Consider the following 16,435-nt stretch of genomic DNA (forward strand, 5'->3'; position numbering starts at 1 on the left):
CTGACTGCGGTGACAAAATCCAAAAACAAAAACAAAGGTCATCCAAGCTGTACATCACAGCACACACAACCGTTCAGAGAGGACATGAGACATGAGTAAGGAAGTCCATCTTTACTGTACAAGTCAGCACCAGTCAGACGATGCATTCATTTGTTTTGCACTTTTATGGTGTCACTAATTGCAAACAGTGAGGAGTGTAAAGTGATACCCTAGTGCCAAACGTTTTCGTCCCCTTTCAGACCATCATCAGTGCAAAAGATGATGGTCTGAATGGGACCGAAAATGTTTTGCACAAGGGTAGCATTTTACACTCCTCACTGGTTGGATTAAACTTTGCATCGCAAAACTGGTGTGCCAGTGTAACGACCCTCGTTTTCAGGCGTCGGTTGTGATGATTAAAATGGCCAAACACAGGAATTCTTCTTGGTGTCTTTATTTCCCTCACTGCATTCACACATAAAACAATAAATCCATTGATTTCAGATGAGTTGCGACCGTACATCCAAATCTCCAGCAGACTAAAGTTCTGACCATTTCATTTTTGTGGAAGCCCATTTCCCTGGCGGAAATGGGCTTCCACAACATTTAGAGTGTTTAGTATATATATATATATATATATATCAACTGACCCTAGAGAGAGGAGTTTAATAAAAGGTTGTTAGTGTCAGTACACTCTAATGTAACCACTTGGAGCCAATCAAGTGAGAGAGATCACAGGAGATACACGTGCACTTCCTCCTCAACGTTTGTGTGGTCATAGACAGGATGTTGCTTAATGGGTAAAAGAGGGTAATTAAATGTCAGGCCTGCCTTAAAGGCACATGCAGTACAGATAGGAGGTACAGTATAGGACGAAAACTTGTAATGTCTATAGCTGTTAGTCCCAGTCGGTTGCCATCTGGAGGAGTATACAGTTATGGTTAAACATGAGCTGGAGTTTGCAGAGACACACAAATTATCTAGGGCTTTCAGCACGGGCACTGTGTGTATTCCTAAAATGCTACAACAGGAAACATAATCTAAAAGCCTCTGGGCACTGCAATATGCATCCCTGACTTCAGTGCAGAGAGTGTTGGAGTCCTGTTATCGGCATCTTCACATGCCATCCATCCTGTTGCACCTCTGACCCTGTCTCAAATTAGGAAAAAATATACCTACCTACATTGCTTTATTTCTCATTGGGTTAGTGCTTATAATGATTGTTTTATACAGTTTTATTGATAATATTGCTATTCTCCCTATTTTGTAATTGTTCACTGTTAATTTAATTTGTATTGTGTATGTCGCTTTGGACAAAAGCGTCTGCTAAATAACTATAACCATAACCAGGGATTTTGTGTTTTGTTGTGTAAATATGAGTGATGTGTGGCATGTGTTGGGCCAATGAGGAACCATTCAGCAGTGTACATGAGAGCTCAGCCAGTGTGTGTGTGTGTGTATCTGTCTGCCTGTGAGTGTGTCTGTGTGTTTGTCTGCCATCATGGAAGTGGAAGAAAATTCTAAGAAAATATATACAATTTTAAGTTTTAAAAAAAAAAAAAAGGAAATCTCTGCTGGTAAACATACTTCACTTTACTTAATCCATAACTTTTAACAACTATACAAATACTTTTGACACACACACACACACACACACACACACACACACACACACGCCATTTGGAAGAGTATGGAGTTATCAATCAACATCAGCTGGAGTTCGCAGAGGCGCGCGTTTCATCTAGGGTTTCGGCCACGAACACTGGGTGGAGTCCTAAAATGCTACAACAGGAAACATCAGGAATCAATATACAGCTTTAGTAAATGCAATGACATAATGTGAAAGAAATGGCAACCCATCCCGATTATTCCACCTGTTTATGTGACAGACTTACATCAAGAGTGTCATAATCAGGTGTTCTTGTCCTGGGATTCAGAGCTGTGTATGTATCATCAGGAGGGTCCACATCAGGGCTCTGTGCTGCTGAGTCTCTAGCTGCTGCATTTCCTCTGTAAAAACAAATAATGGAAGTTATCAAATGGCACATGTATTTGGTGTGTGAGTTAAAGGGTTGTAGTCAGTGATGCACAACGAGAAGCCCATGAACATGTCTGTGGTGTCTGGGAAGGTGCAGTCAGTGAATGTTCTCAATGAGAAGCCCATGGAAATGTTTGTCACAATCAGCATTGATTCGCTAGCTGCCCATTCCGTGAGTACACTGTTAAACAGAACCTTTAAAAAGCCCAGGCACCCGAAACCGGAAACAAACTAAGTGAGGGAAGCCTGCCCCCCAAAACAAAAACAACCTTTAAGACTTCATTTAACTGGGACTTCTCTCAGCCGTCTGGCTTGTATGCAGTCAATTGGACTAAGTTAACGTGGACTTTTCTGTTTTTGTTTGCTTCATTATTTGTATGACTTTTGTTTATTTGTCTGTCTTGTATGTCTTGGTGTCACGGGTACGCTGGCGATTACGCCGCTCCGTCCGTCATCTTTTGTCTGTGTCTTGTTATTTTGTGAATTTGTTTGTTGTCATGTTCTCACAGGTACGCTGCATGGCGACTACGCCACTCCGTTCGGCACTGTCTCTGACTTCTGTAAAGCGCTTTGGGTTGCACTCGGTGCGCGTTAAATGCGCTATATAAATAATTATCTCCCTCAACAATGGAATTCTCTTCTCTGATTGGCTGATGGGGTGGCCATTAACTTCGTATAACCTGCTACCTCTGAAGTAGTTCCCGTATCACACTTGAATATTAATTCGCCAAACTCGTTGCGAAGTTTAAATGAACTGTCACGTTGCATCCAAGCTGGAATTGTCATTGTAACTTTCAAACTACAAATGACTGTACTGTAACTGACCCAAGGCAGATGGGTTGGGCCCTTGAGTCGTGGGTCTGTCTGAGGTTTCTTCCTATATGTATCTCCAATTCTAGGGAGTTTTTCCTTGCCCCTGTTACTCATGGGCTCTCTTTGAATGTCTAACACTCTGTAAAGCGCCTTGAGACATGTGTAATGTATTGGCGCTCTATAAGCGACATTAAATTGAAATTGAAATTGAATACAAACATGCAGAACCATAGTAACATTGTAGCATATGACGGAGGTGGATTGTAGCTAGTTGGATGCATGTAGGCCTAGGCTATAAAAGTAGCGATCTTTCAAAGTTAAAGTTAATCAGAATCCTGGGATATGCCCGCTTGACAACGGGAGAGATAGAACTAACGACTGGCTTTTGGCCGTAGCAACCAGCCATTTAGAACTAACGACTGGCCTTTGGCCATAGCAACCATCCATTTTAGAACTAGTAACGGCAGTTTTGTCTTGCAAGTAGAAAGTTGATATGTGGCGGAAAGTAGTCCCACAGTCAAGACAGTTTTAGCGATGTTAACGGACGCAACGGTGGAATAAAACTATGTTCTAAACATACAGGTTATGAATACAAACGGGAGATAAGCGGGATAACGGCCTTCGAGGTCGACCGGTTCGATGGAAATAATGGCACGGCGGAGGTAACTCCGTCTCCGTGCTTCGCACGTCGCCGGAGTTTTAGACCTCCACCTAGCCATTATTTCCATCGAACCGGTCACCTCGTCGGCCGTTATCCCTTACATGACCTTACCTTACCTTCAGTCATAAATAGGGCTGAAAGCATAACTCCAGCGAAAAGTTACCCCAGGGTCTTTTTCTGCATGAAAACACATGAAATAAGCTGTGGAAACAGTATTTTTTGTTGATCAAATACTACAGAGCTTGCTCCGGTTTTATGCTAATCGCAAACGGTGGATTGGATAAGGGCTGTGAACCAAAACACATTACAAATAGCATTTATCCAGTAATATTGTTCAAAACAACACCAAACCTTGTCAGTAGCTTGCTCAGGGTTGGTAAGTGTTCTTCTGTAATAAAACTCCAGGTTCACTAGTTGTGTTGCTGGTGCTTTGTGTCACGTGTAGAGACCCTGAGCAAAAGCCTAGAAATCTAGACGCCCCTAGTGGCAGCACATCTAATTGGGCTGCCGGGGCAGTCTAGCAACGCTCCAGAGAGCTTGGGAGCAGGGGGTCAGGATTTGACTGATTAGCTTTGCCGATTAGCAAGGCACTTCCTCGTCGCCATTTTCCAGAAATACATCATGTCCGGTGCCCTTTCTCCTCATGCTGATCAGATGCTGATTGGTGGCTGTTCCACTCTCAGCTCATGCACGAGTTAAGTGTGGGCACAAGCTCTCCTTCTGTACCTTACGTCAATCAGTAACCTGCCACTTAATTGGCTAAGTAAAACGGCACCGGAAACAAGCCCCTTGAAACGCCATGTTGAAGCCTGAAAAAATCATTCAATTTTGGCATTTTTTACTAGCCTAGCATTCCCATTGAAATGAATGGGGGTGGTACTTGTTCACTTTCTCCAGTTCTTATAATACCTCCATGCTTGGGAGCAGGGAAATGGAAGAATCACCGGACCAATCACATCGTGTATAGAGTCGGTGGGTGGGCTTAACATAATGGTGACTGACATGTGACCAGAAGTTGTGACGGTTACATATCGTGCTAATTGAAAACAAGAGGATGATTCGTTTAGCGTTATCCAATTTTAGTCTATAGTGTACACCAGTGCAAGCTCAGTAGTGTTTTATCAACACAAAATACTGTCTCCACGGCTTATTTGATGTGTAGAAAAAGAGCCTGGGGTCAATTTTTTGCCGGAGTTAGGCTTTAAGCCCCATTTATAGCTATAGTCTTAAAGGTCGTTTTTGTTTTGGGGGCAGGCTTCCTCCACTTTGTTTGTTTCCAGTTTAAGATCAGGGTTACACTTTAAGATTCAGTCACATACTGTACGTACGGTAGTTAGTGTGCATGAGACACTGGCACATTTTTTTTTTTTTTAAATGTATGAACTGTTTAAATGTAAAATTACTCAAAACCAGATGCTCTGGAGCCATGCTCCCATTATGAAACTAAGGGTTTTCACAAGCTGTGCAATGCTGCAGCCGGTACTCACTTCTTCCTCACGGTGAAAACAACAACAGCAACTAAGGCAGCTGTGTCCAGAATGGCAAGAACACACCCTACTGTGGCAATAAATGTAAGTCCAGTTTGATCTAGTACACATGCAAACACAGAGAAACACAGACACAGACACACGTTTATTAGCGCACACACACCCTGTTAATGGTGCACAGCACTTGTCATGACATTTTGAGTCTGTTAGAACAGTGGTTCCCAAACTTTTCTGGCTTACGGCACCCCTAAACATATCTCTCTCCATCCACGGCACCCCTATTTTTTTTTTTACTTTTTACTCAACCTCCTTTGTGCCATATTTGTACTTCATGCCATTTTCTTTAACCTTGTGATATGTTGGATAGGCCAAAAATGCTTTTATTATAGGCATTACTAAGATAAGGTGAAGTTAATATCTTTTTTTGTTTTATTCAAATGAACTACTTTCATTCAACTCATTTAATTGAACTTTTGAATAAATGGTGAACAGGATAACCAACTTGATAACCACCTGACCTCGGTGTGCAGTCTTAACCCATTTCACTGCAGAGGGCAGGGCAGTGAATAACCGTGTTTGAAGGGGACGTGATTTAACGTAATTAGCTATTTTTACGATCTATTTCAATACATCCGTCAGGTCTGGAGGCATCGTTTTTGCAGTAAGAGCCTCCCGATGCAACATGCAATGCGTCGCTACCATGGAAGGATTCTGTTGTATAGCTTTCGTTACAAAGCCTTTGACCCGACCTGTCATTGAGGCCGCCCCGTCAGTGGCAGTGCACAGACTTACGCACATATCCCAGCTAAGATTATTGTTCCTCAAGTATTCATCTGTCACCCTGAATATCTCATCTCCGGCAGCATGGTTGGTCAGTTCTTTGCAAAATAGTTATCTGTAAATTTGTCCTCATCGACATCTCACGTTAGCGAGCAGCTGGCAAAGGCCACTAGCATAAGTGGACTCGTATTTGAAGCGCAAACTTCCCCAATAGCCGTAGCCAATGTTAGCCCACGTCTTCCTGCAGACCAGGCATACTGGTGTGGGACACGTTACCTCGCCAGCCCAAGTGAACCCATACTGGAGGTAGGAGTCGTTATGTTGCCTCACTTTTCTCGTTGCTGATTTCGTCTGGTCAGATTCCGAGGTCTGTCCCTGTGGAGGTGCATGGCGTTTTCTTTAAAAACGTATCCATTGCGCCTATAACTGCACTCCGCCATAACAATAAGTAGCCTATACTACATACAGCACAGTACGATACAGTAAACTGTAGCCTATTGTTTGTGCTGCAAATACGTTTTTGCAATAAAATGAATTTTGAAATGGATATTATGCTTTTTAAAATGTCATTAAATTATCAAGCCACAATTCCGCGGCACCCCTGAGCATGCGTCACGGCACCCCAGGGTGCCGCGGCACCCACTTTGAAAACCCCTGTGTTAGAAGGCACAAAGGTACAGATTAGAACATGCCCTTATAGCACAGTTTATACTTCGACTACTGTAGCCACTATAGCTGGCTAATTCAGATTAGAACATGCCCTTATAGCACACTTATACTTCGACTACTTTAGCCACTATAGCTGGCTAATTCAGATTAGAACATGCCCTTATAGCACAGTTTATACTTCGACTACTTTAGCCACTATAGCTGGCTAATTCAGTTTAGAACATGCTCTTATAGCACAGCTTATACTTCGACTACTTTAGCCACTATAGCTGGCTAATTCAGATTAGAACATGCCCTTATAGCACAGTTTATACTTCGACTACTTTAGCCACTATAGCTGGCTAATTCATATGAGACATGATTTTTTCCATGTTATTTTTGACCGCCAGTTTTAGGGGTGGCACGGTTTTTGAAAAATGCTCCGAACCGTGCGGTTCGCATGTCACGGTTCGGAGGGTGTGTTCGTCGTACGGTCCTACGGTTCAGGCTAGTTATGGCATGTGCAATTGATTCCCATATGTGACGACGTGTTTCCCTTACGTGCGAGAGTAGGAGTATGGAGTTTTGAGTGCTGCGCGCAAGGTTTTAGAAATGGCAAGTGCGAGAGATCATCCCTAGCGTGGTCAAACTGATGCACCTGACCCTGCTCGGGTGGAAGCATGTTCTTCCGCAACTGTAGACTATGCGTGCAACTTTACCAAACAGTAGAGTAAACTCATTCTCCTTGGCCCGCTCCCGTGCGCGCTCAATGGACACCCGCCCTCGACATGCACATTAATCCAAATAGAACATTCACAATCGTGAACGCATTGTTATGTTGCTAAAATAACGACTAGTCTTCACTTCATGGATGCAGCAACGCACTTGTTTATTTTCTCCAAAACCCCACACAATTAGCGCGCACCTACGGTGGCCTTACAGTGTCAAAAGTGCAACGTAAAACAGGCATCCTAAGTAATAGAATTAGAACTGTAAAAGTATGTATGTATACTGTATTACATGAACACAACACGCAATGACGCACAGAAGACGATTAGCTAAATTACTGTTAAAAACGGTTAGCATCATTAGAAGGCTATGCTGCAGATATTTGATAAAAACTCTTGCATTCAAGTTGACTGACCATCTCAATACCAATGTTTTCAACTCCAAGGCTTAAAAGGGCCTGTCCCAAGGAGAAAAAGTATTAGCTTACCTTGAAACAAAAACACATGTGGGGAAACTGAACAGTCCAACCAGTACAGTATGATGAGCTTAGCCTGCTACTTTGTTTACAATATTTTGAGGCTTCAGCCAGACAGCTGAATTTAAGAGGTGGAGTTATAATGAATAGTAGGCTATAATCTGCATAAAGTTTGCTGTTATGAATATCAGACATGTCAGTATATAGAATGTATAAATAATTACATAATGTGTGTTTCAAATAAAGACAAGCTTTACATCTTGTTAAAAAATCATTCACACTATATGAAAGGCGAGCGATGAAAAGGCGATGCAATGAAAAATATGGGTGGATATTTTGTGCTGGTGCACCATCCCTGCCAAATAAATTAAAAGATTGTTGGAATCATCAATGTCTTCCCTCTTGCTTTATCAAAATCTCAACTGAAGCTTAAAGTTTCCTCAGACAATAATGTGCTTTATGTGAAGTCAAATTCAGTTTGTGCATTATTACATGATAACTATTCTCTAAATACTCTAGCCTAATTGTGGATGATTAAGCTATATGCTGAAATATGTTTCTGGAGTGTTAAAGAGTAAAAGAAAAAATAACAACAAGAACCGTACCGAACCGAAAACCGTGACCCTAAACCGTGATACGAACCGAACCGTGGATTTTGTGAACCGTGCCACCCCTAGCCAGTTTTCCATGAACATGATCAACTGTGCTAGCTCCATGTTAATATTGGCTGGATTTCTCCTTTAATACTGTATGTGCATTTATCCCAGAAATGTCTCTGATTCGGTGCTGTTGCGGCCAGTCTGACTATTAAAACTTTCCTGCACCACTTTTGAATGGAAACGCTTGTGTGTCACATGAAAAATATGTTAACATATTTTTACTTATTTTTACTTACTGCGTACGTTTTCAGCACCGCCCCTGAGACATGCGCACAGTCGCACACTCTAACATGTGCGCCGAAATGAAAATGGACAGATAACGCAGTACAATTATTTATTATTACACAATGTATCATTTTACATTTAAAGTTTAACACAACGACAAACCGCAAACTACAGTACGACACAATGTAGGCTACACACAATATACATCAAGTCCGAAGTCCACGTCTAAAAAGACGAGTCATAATGAAAAACCTGACACGCATGACAAATAAAACTAGAATTCATTTCCCGGTGGGAAAGTGCGAAGTGTGCTTGCTCCGACGCGCCGCGAGAGCGCCCCGGCAGGATACGCGACAGCTCGCCCTCAGGTCAAAGCGCCAAAGTTTGGCCAAGACGCGAAGCTGCTTCGAGTTTGGCGACGTTGCCCACGCATGACAAATAAAATGATAAACAGGTTAATAAAGTGCCACAGTTGTCCCTGGTATTGACAGCATCCTGAAATAGACAATACAACTTATTTGTTGCCGAGGTCTTAACAGTACTCTGAGTGCCTCAAATTGAAAAAAAATCAACTCAAAGTGGAAAAGCTTTGACATCAATACCATTTGTTTTACGATTAGAAATGGTTAACTGGTGTCCACCGTTGAGACCTAACCTACATCACTGGAAGCCCGTATGGATTTCCACAGTACAACTGGGCAGTAGTTTTGGAAATCCCATTTAGGGGGTTCCCATACCTGAAGAGTGTCTCCCATCTTCTTCACAGAAGGCACAGACTCCCGGTGCTCCTGGAGGTCCCATTAGCCCAGGCTCACCAGGACGACCAGGAGGGCCAATAATCCCAGGAGGTCCTCGTTTTCCATCTGGGCCAGGATTCCCAGGAGGTCCTCTATCTCCAGGAGGGCCAGGTTTCCCAGGAGGTCCTCTTTCGCCAGATGGGCCAGGGAGACTAGGAAGTCTATCTGACGTTTGAAACACAACACACACATTCACACACATATCCGATCCATAAATACATACATGCATAAATGTGCGTGTGTACACACACAAACAGAGAGAGATATGTTTGTACAGGTGACTCATCTTGATATAGTAGGCTACCATCCAATTCATTCCCATTATCTGTCCAGGTTGTAGACTATGGGAAAGATCACTCCATGGAAATGTAAAACAAACTTTAACAGTGTGACATTTATACATTGCCAAAAGACACCAGTTAGTTGGAGCGCTCAATGATTCCTCCATAGAAATGTATGGGGTAGTTTGTAACGTCAATAGGCTGATTGTCTACACATAACACATTGCAAAGATAGGTGTCGAGTGGAGAGACTTGCATATATATATATATTATATTCTATAAAAATGAGTGGGGCAGCCGCGGCCTACTGGTTAGGGCTTCAAGCTTGTAAACAGAGGGTTGCCGTCTCAATCCCCGACCAGTCCACAGCTGAAGTGCCCTTGAGCAAGCCACCTAACCCCTCACTGCTCCCCGAGTGCCGCTGGTTGGGCAGGCAGCTCTGGGTTAGTGTGTGATTCACCTCACTGTGTGTTCACTGTGTGCTGTGTGTGTTCACTAATTTGGTTAAATTGGGTTAAATGCAGAGACTGAATTTCCCTCACGGGATCAAAAAAGTATATATCGAGAGCTGAGAACCAAAGGGGCGTAAGTGACATTTTGGTCAAAATGTAGTTATATATATCACCTGAAAGCTCTTGATGAGCTCTTTCTAGCTGACAAAATTATAGAAGTAAAATATTTATAAATATAAAGTTAATGAACAAAAACCAAAGGTCTTTAACTGGAACATATAGAAGCAGTTAGATTTGTTTTGGCTCTCCTGTAAAGTCGGTGAAATGTCACTGACGCCCCTTTGGTTTTCAGCCCTCGATATTTTATTATATTCTATTTTTTAATGGACTTAGGATGCAATGTCTGCAATGCCTTCACAGACCACTAGGGTCTGTGGACCACTTATTGAAAACCACAGCACTTAAAGAGAAACAATGCAGGATTGGCGATTTCATATTAAGTTTCGGTTTTGTTTTTCATTTTAGCTTGTTTTATGCTTGCATATTTCTCTGCAGAGCTTCCCCGACAGCTTTAGCGTGTATATTTATATAGGCTATATATAAATATATAAATTGCAAGCATGGTTCTTCTTGTTCTTTATGCGTCTCAGCCTTCCAGATGTAAAGAGGGAATGATCGTCTCCTGAACAAACTGCAAGGTTGCAATAGCGGATAGGGACACTGGGGGCGGGAGGAAATATGACTGTTTTCGATAAAACTGGTTAGTCAAGCAAAACAACGATTTCTAAGTGATTTTATGACTATGAAAAAGTTGCATAGAGTCTCTTTAAAGAGTTAATAAAATAGTAACAATGCTAGTTGTTAGGGAAACAGAAAACGGCTACCGAAACTATTAGGTTCTTTTAAGTAATATTCATAATATATGTTTATTATTCATCTCAGGTAACATAGACGCGATTCAAATAACAACCCTACAGTGGTTTCATTGAATTCATTGAAAAGGAGGATATCTTGTTTTGGAATTAAACTACTGTTTCTTTGATCAGATTGAGCAGAATAAGAATTTAGTGTTTAGCGCTCCTAATTGACTGAAGTTTGATTGCTGTTCCTCAGTTGTTCATTTTGGATAAAAAGCTTTTTGCTATGCAAATGCGTAGAAAAGATCCTCTGTAAATGTTTGTGATTTACCTACCTAAATTCAAACCTCTATCAGAACAGGTGCACCCTCCTGGATACCCAGGCTCCCCCGGACGTCCTGGATAACCATCGCGTCCAGGTGGTCCAGGAGGCCCAGGAGGACCTGCTGGTCCAGGTAGTCCAGGATTTGAAAATCCCCCAGACACTTAAATGACACACAACCACACACACAAGCACGCATGCACTCACGCACGCACGCACACATGCGCGCACACATGCGCGCACAGACACAGACACACACACACACAGACACACACGCACACAGACACAGAGAATGTTATGGTGATATGAGGATTCAGGATTATGAACAGCCTTCACATCATTTTCAATTTAGAACTGATTCTTACTCCTAATCATGTTTGATTAAAACATTTTGTTCATGGTTTCTGTCTTTCTTTCTTTTTTTGTAAAAACAATTGTATACAAACGCTATGATTGAACATGATATGTTGAATTTGAGAGTGTATTGGGTTTACTGTAACCAAATATGGTTACATGCAGTGTAGGATTTCATGGCATTGCACCTCTCTGAAGGATGCGGCTTGTCACCATTTGATCACCATTTGATTTGTGTCATTAATGTTACTGTCTGATTCCTTGTGAGTAACAATGAATAAAGGGACAGTTTTCAATTTCAGTTCAGAGGGATGGAATTTGAAGTATAGATTTAAGTATATTTTATATGGTGTCGAAATAGTAGAAATAATAACTGCTTCATAAAAACGATTAGCCTACTGACACTGTTTGGAAGTAAAGGAGATAATTAAAATACCTGTGGAATAAATTACAAGCAGTAATTTAAAAGTTGCTTTTCTGTTTGCATGGTCCTGGAACATCTTGAATGTTAAACAACAAGAGTATATGATTAAAATCAAAGATTAAGATCATCGCACACTTAAAAGCCTTATTGGAGCTTCCTGTCGTAAGACAATACTAATGATACAGCATTTCGCTGATGGCATTGGCGACTGAAAACATTAAAACAACAAAAAATGACAGAGAGATCATGTTATCCATATGCGGCCTCGGTAACAAGTAGCCTCAATCTACTATCTCAAAGTGCAAAGAGCATTCAAGCAAATGTTTACAAAGTGTAATTGAATATACATTTTGTAAACTTTATCCTGAACATCTGTTGAGAACATCACATTGTAAAATATATATATATATATATATATATATACTGTATATTTATTTTGGCCAGATTTTCAAAACAAGAAGTTTAGCTGGGCCAATCATCTCAGCAGTGATTGTAAAACCAACACAAACACATTTTTGAAAAGCATGTCAGGTTTATTCAATGTTTCTCTTTTAACTTTGGTCAGTTTGCACAGCAATAGAAGAGCTAACTGAACAGAATCTGAGATAGTCCCTACCCTAAAAACTGACCTACAGTTAGTTAGTTTGCCTGAGCTAAATATCGGACCTATCTGATAACAAAGTTCATAAAACAAATTAAACATTGGCAATAAAACAATATGGAGTATTACTATAATTTACATTCGTATGTACTCACCACTGTGAACTTCAAGGATCAAAGAAGTTGTGAGAGGAATGAGGACACAAGATGGTGTCAATGCAGGTTGTCGTTTCCTTCCCCTCTCCTTCGCTAGCTTGAGGCTTGAGGTGATATATGATGGAATCTCTGCCATTTCAGCAATACTGTACAGTACGTTTGCTCAAGATGCTCTTTCCTCCTGGGAACTTCCTCAAAAATCAACTGAACTAGGCTGTTTGGCAATCGGAGAAAAACCCACACCAACTTACTAGAGATCTCAAAATACACTGAACAAAATAATGCGTTACATTTTGGGGACATGTTGTTGCGCAAGGATGTAATGCAAAAGGATAATATAACACACAATCCATCTCCCAAGTTGCACTGATTATAACATGCATAGTCTGAATACAGCTTGATTAAGGCCTATTCGGACGGGATTAGTTTTATGGGGGGACGTAGAGTAATGCAGGTTTATCATATGACCTCTGTAATATAAATGTCCAATTCGGACGGGACTAAACATCTCTGTTATTTTACCTGACATGGGAGGAGTAACTACGTTTACGTTCTGCCGTCACATCTTCGTCGCCGTGCACGTGATACTTGCGTCAGGTACGTGCGGCATTTTCAGATTTGAAAGACTACACAAGTTGGTTAAACTAGCAAACGTTAGCTTTATGTTATGCCATAAGTAGTTTGAAATGGCTAACAATATCAAGCTAATAGGCAAACTAGCTAACGTCCTATTATGAGCTGCACAACATGTTATGTTTTCATTCAGACTATGGTGGAATTGTTTTCAAATCAGGATGTGACGAAATATTACAGACATCTTTACAGAGGGTCGCGTTCGCACGGGATTAATTTTACCTAAGGTAATTTCTCCGGACCGTTTTACGGAAGGTAAAAGTGTCTGTAAATGTCACCGACATACTCCGTTATGTTTACTGACATGGCGCGTCCGGACGGGACTACATTACCTGGTAATTATTACTTTACCTGATGTCACCCCATAAAACTAATCCCGTCCGAATAGGCCTTTAGTGTGAAAGTGTTGGTGAAAGAGCTAGAGATTTGGATTGGCACAGGCTCACTGAGGTGCAGTTAATAAGCCAGTGATGGCAGCAAGATTACCATGGAACCCTATTTCATCCTTTGCCTTCCCAGGTGTGGACTCACATTGGCCGTGTTTCCCAGATTCGTTAAGAAGCTCTTAAAGAGCTAAGAACTTCTTAAGCCTACCTTACATTGCCAGACTTTGCAAAGATTTGGAAAAGATTTTTGAAAGACCACAGTCTCAGACCCTCTCACAACTAAAGACAATTCATTGAGTTTTTAGTCACAGACTAGTCACAGGCCAGTCTCAGATTAGGATTTTGCAAAGACTGTGGTCACTATTTACAAGACTGCTGCTAGATTCCTTGAAATGATTTCCATCGTGCACTAGGCTATACGTCATCATCAACAGGAACTCACATGATAGGCTACTCTTATCAAAGTAATTTTTTCGCGTTTCTGCAGCATTGTTTGATAGTGTGACATCACTAACAGATATAGAGTTGTTCTGTCACGTAGAATAGCCGACTAATAAATTATAAGAAATGAAATAACAAATAATCATACAGGCTACAGCTGTCGCCTATTTGCCCCTTCCGTTTTCGTGTTCGTCGACCGAGGTCACTATTGGTTTTTATTGTTCACGTCACTATTTGCATGAGCCACGACTGAAAAGACTTCCGATAATATCAAACATGTTTGATATTGTCGTAACGGCAAAACTAGAAAAAGACTGCCTCCGACGGACTTAAAACCGCTAAGATTGGCACCTTACACTAAACGATTTAGATGACGGGAGCGCGCTGCGATTTCAGTACAACTCCCAAGATTTCCGCCCGATTTTGGAAAAGTAGTCGCCGACTGTTAAAACACACCAAAATCGTGCAATGTAAGCCAGCCTTTAGGAGCGTTCTTAGAACATTCTAGTATTGGAGTATCGGAGACTGGTGGACAGCTTTGTGGAGTGGTGTGGTAACAACCACATGCTCTTAAATATTGCCAAGACCAAGGAGATGGTGCTGGACTTCAGGAGGACCAGGGCTAAGCTTAACACAATTTCCATACTGGGGGAGGAGGTGGAGGTGGTGGAGAGCTATAGGTATCTGGGGGTTCACATAGACCAGTGTTTTTCAACCACTGTGCCGTGGCACACTAGTGTGCCGTGACACATTGTTAGGTGTGCCGTGGGAAATTATCCAATTTCACCTAATTGGTCTAAAAAAGAGTGAATAGAAATAATTGTCTTTGTGTTCATTTGATTCCTATTCAAGACATTTTGACAAGAATGACTTGATATCGTTAATGCGGGCTATACAGAGTTTTATTTCATTTCATTTTCAATAAAATTTCATTTTATTTAACATTTTCGGCTGGTGGTGTGCCTCAGGATTTTTTCAATGAAAAAATGTGCCTTGGCTCAAAAAAGGTTGAAAAACACTGACATAGACAATAAACTGGACTGGAAGCATAACACTGAGGCTGCCTTCAAGAAGGGCCAGAGCAGGCTCTATTTCTTGAGGAGGCTTAGGTCTTTTAACCCTCCAGTCATGTTTGCCTCCAGCCCCCTACTTTAGTGTTTCCGGTCAAAATTGACCGGTCTGTTTTAACTGCTCTTAAATTAGCACTTTTTTTTCAGGTGTGTGTGTGTGTGTGTGTGAGAGAGAGAGAGAGAGAGAGAGAGAGAGTGTGTGTGAGAGTGTGTGTGAGTGAGCTGGGGCAGTGTGTATGGGGATGTTTTCTGTATGTTGAATGAATTTACTCTGGATACCCATTCATTTCCTATGGCGGTCACTTTTGACCGGGAACACCACAGGTGTAACAAGGTTGATTAAAAGGTTGATTAAAACACTCAAAATTGAATGAAATAGGTAATCATCACTTTCATCTGTTCAAGTACACAAGTGTGGAGGATATCATAAGGTCTTGAGGTAATCAGATGTATCTCTGCATTTAACCCAATTTAACCGAATTAGTGAACACACAGCACACAGTGAGGTGAATCACACAACCCAGAGCAGTGAGCTGCCTGCCCAACCAGCAGCGCTCGGGGAGCAGTGAGGTTAGGTGCCTTGCTCAAGGGCACTTCAGCCGTGGACTGGTCGGGGATCGAACCGGCAACCCTCAGGTTACAAGTCAGAAGCCCTAACCAGTAGGCCACGGCTGCCCCACAGAATACAGGTAACAAAACATCTTCAGTGGGAGATTTCGCCAACTCAATTGTATAAGGACAGATAAGGACTTTCTTACCCACTGCAATAGCATAATGACTCCCTGTAGTCGGGATGGCTTTGCCGATGATGGAAATGCAGGAGACAGTGTCGAGTTGGAAGAATGCAGCGATTTATTTCCACCATAGTTAGCAGGTAGCACGCCCATGAGGAGAAAATGGAAAAATAAAAGAAAAAACTAAACTCCACACAATACCAAATCAATTATAAACTCTCCAAAATATAGCAAAATGAACTTTGACAAAATCCCCTTCAATTACCAGGTATATGTTCAAGCATCCGAGTATTAGGCCTCTAGCAGGTGCACAGTGGCTCACCTCAGACCATTCTACCTCTCTGCCCAGTTTCTAGGGATGTGCCGCTCGAAGCTGACGTTTCGGAACAGTGTCGAGCTTCCGAAGCGCAAGTGTTTCGGACCATGCTTCGAAA

General features: G+C 41.7%; 1 protein-coding gene across 3 annotated transcripts; it reads right to left on the minus strand.

Moving 5' to 3' along the window:
* Positions 1–602: 602 nt before the first annotated feature.
* Positions 603–12,835, minus strand: LOC134087224 (cuticle collagen 3A3-like). 3 transcript variants are annotated; one of them, XM_062540597.1, is made up of 7 exons: positions 12,738–12,835; positions 11,994–12,057; positions 11,229–11,366; positions 9,232–9,456; positions 4,979–5,078; positions 1,875–1,989; positions 603–1,761 (listed from the first exon to the last, which is right to left on the minus strand). In XM_062540597.1, exons 2-7 carry the CDS (start codon positions 12,055–12,057, stop codon positions 1,717–1,719), a joined length of 687 nt encoding a protein of 228 aa, XP_062396581.1. In that variant the 5' UTR covers positions 12,738–12,835; the 3' UTR covers positions 603–1,716. The 3 variants fall into 3 exon arrangements, with proteins under 3 accessions (XP_062396581.1, XP_062396572.1, XP_062396590.1); XM_062540588.1 differs by having other exon boundaries at positions 11,217–11,366; XM_062540606.1 differs by lacking the exon at positions 11,229–11,366.
* Positions 12,836–16,435: the final 3,600 nt, after the last annotated feature.

The sequence above is a fragment of the Sardina pilchardus genome, chromosome 1 (genome assembly GCF_963854185.1).
Source record: "Sardina pilchardus chromosome 1, fSarPil1.1, whole genome shotgun sequence".
In the NCBI taxonomy this organism is placed as follows: Eukaryota; Metazoa; Chordata; class Actinopteri; order Clupeiformes; family Clupeidae; genus Sardina; species Sardina pilchardus.

What these genes read in the sequence shown, in the direction of transcription:
- LOC134087224 (XM_062540588.1), bottom strand. Translation starts at nt 12,057, where the DNA reads ATGTTCCAGGACCATGCAAACAGAAAAGCAACTTTTAAATTACTGCTT. An exon ending in TGATAGAGGTTTGAATTTAG is followed by an intron (nt 9,457 to 11,216) that starts GTAGGTAAATCA and finishes TTCAAACGTCAG; the next exon opens with ATAGACTTCCTAGTCTCCCT. An exon ending in CTGATTATGACACTCTTGAT is followed by an intron (nt 1,762 to 1,874) that starts GTAAGTCTGTCA and finishes TTCCTGTTGTAG; the next exon opens with CATTTTAGGACTCCACCCAG.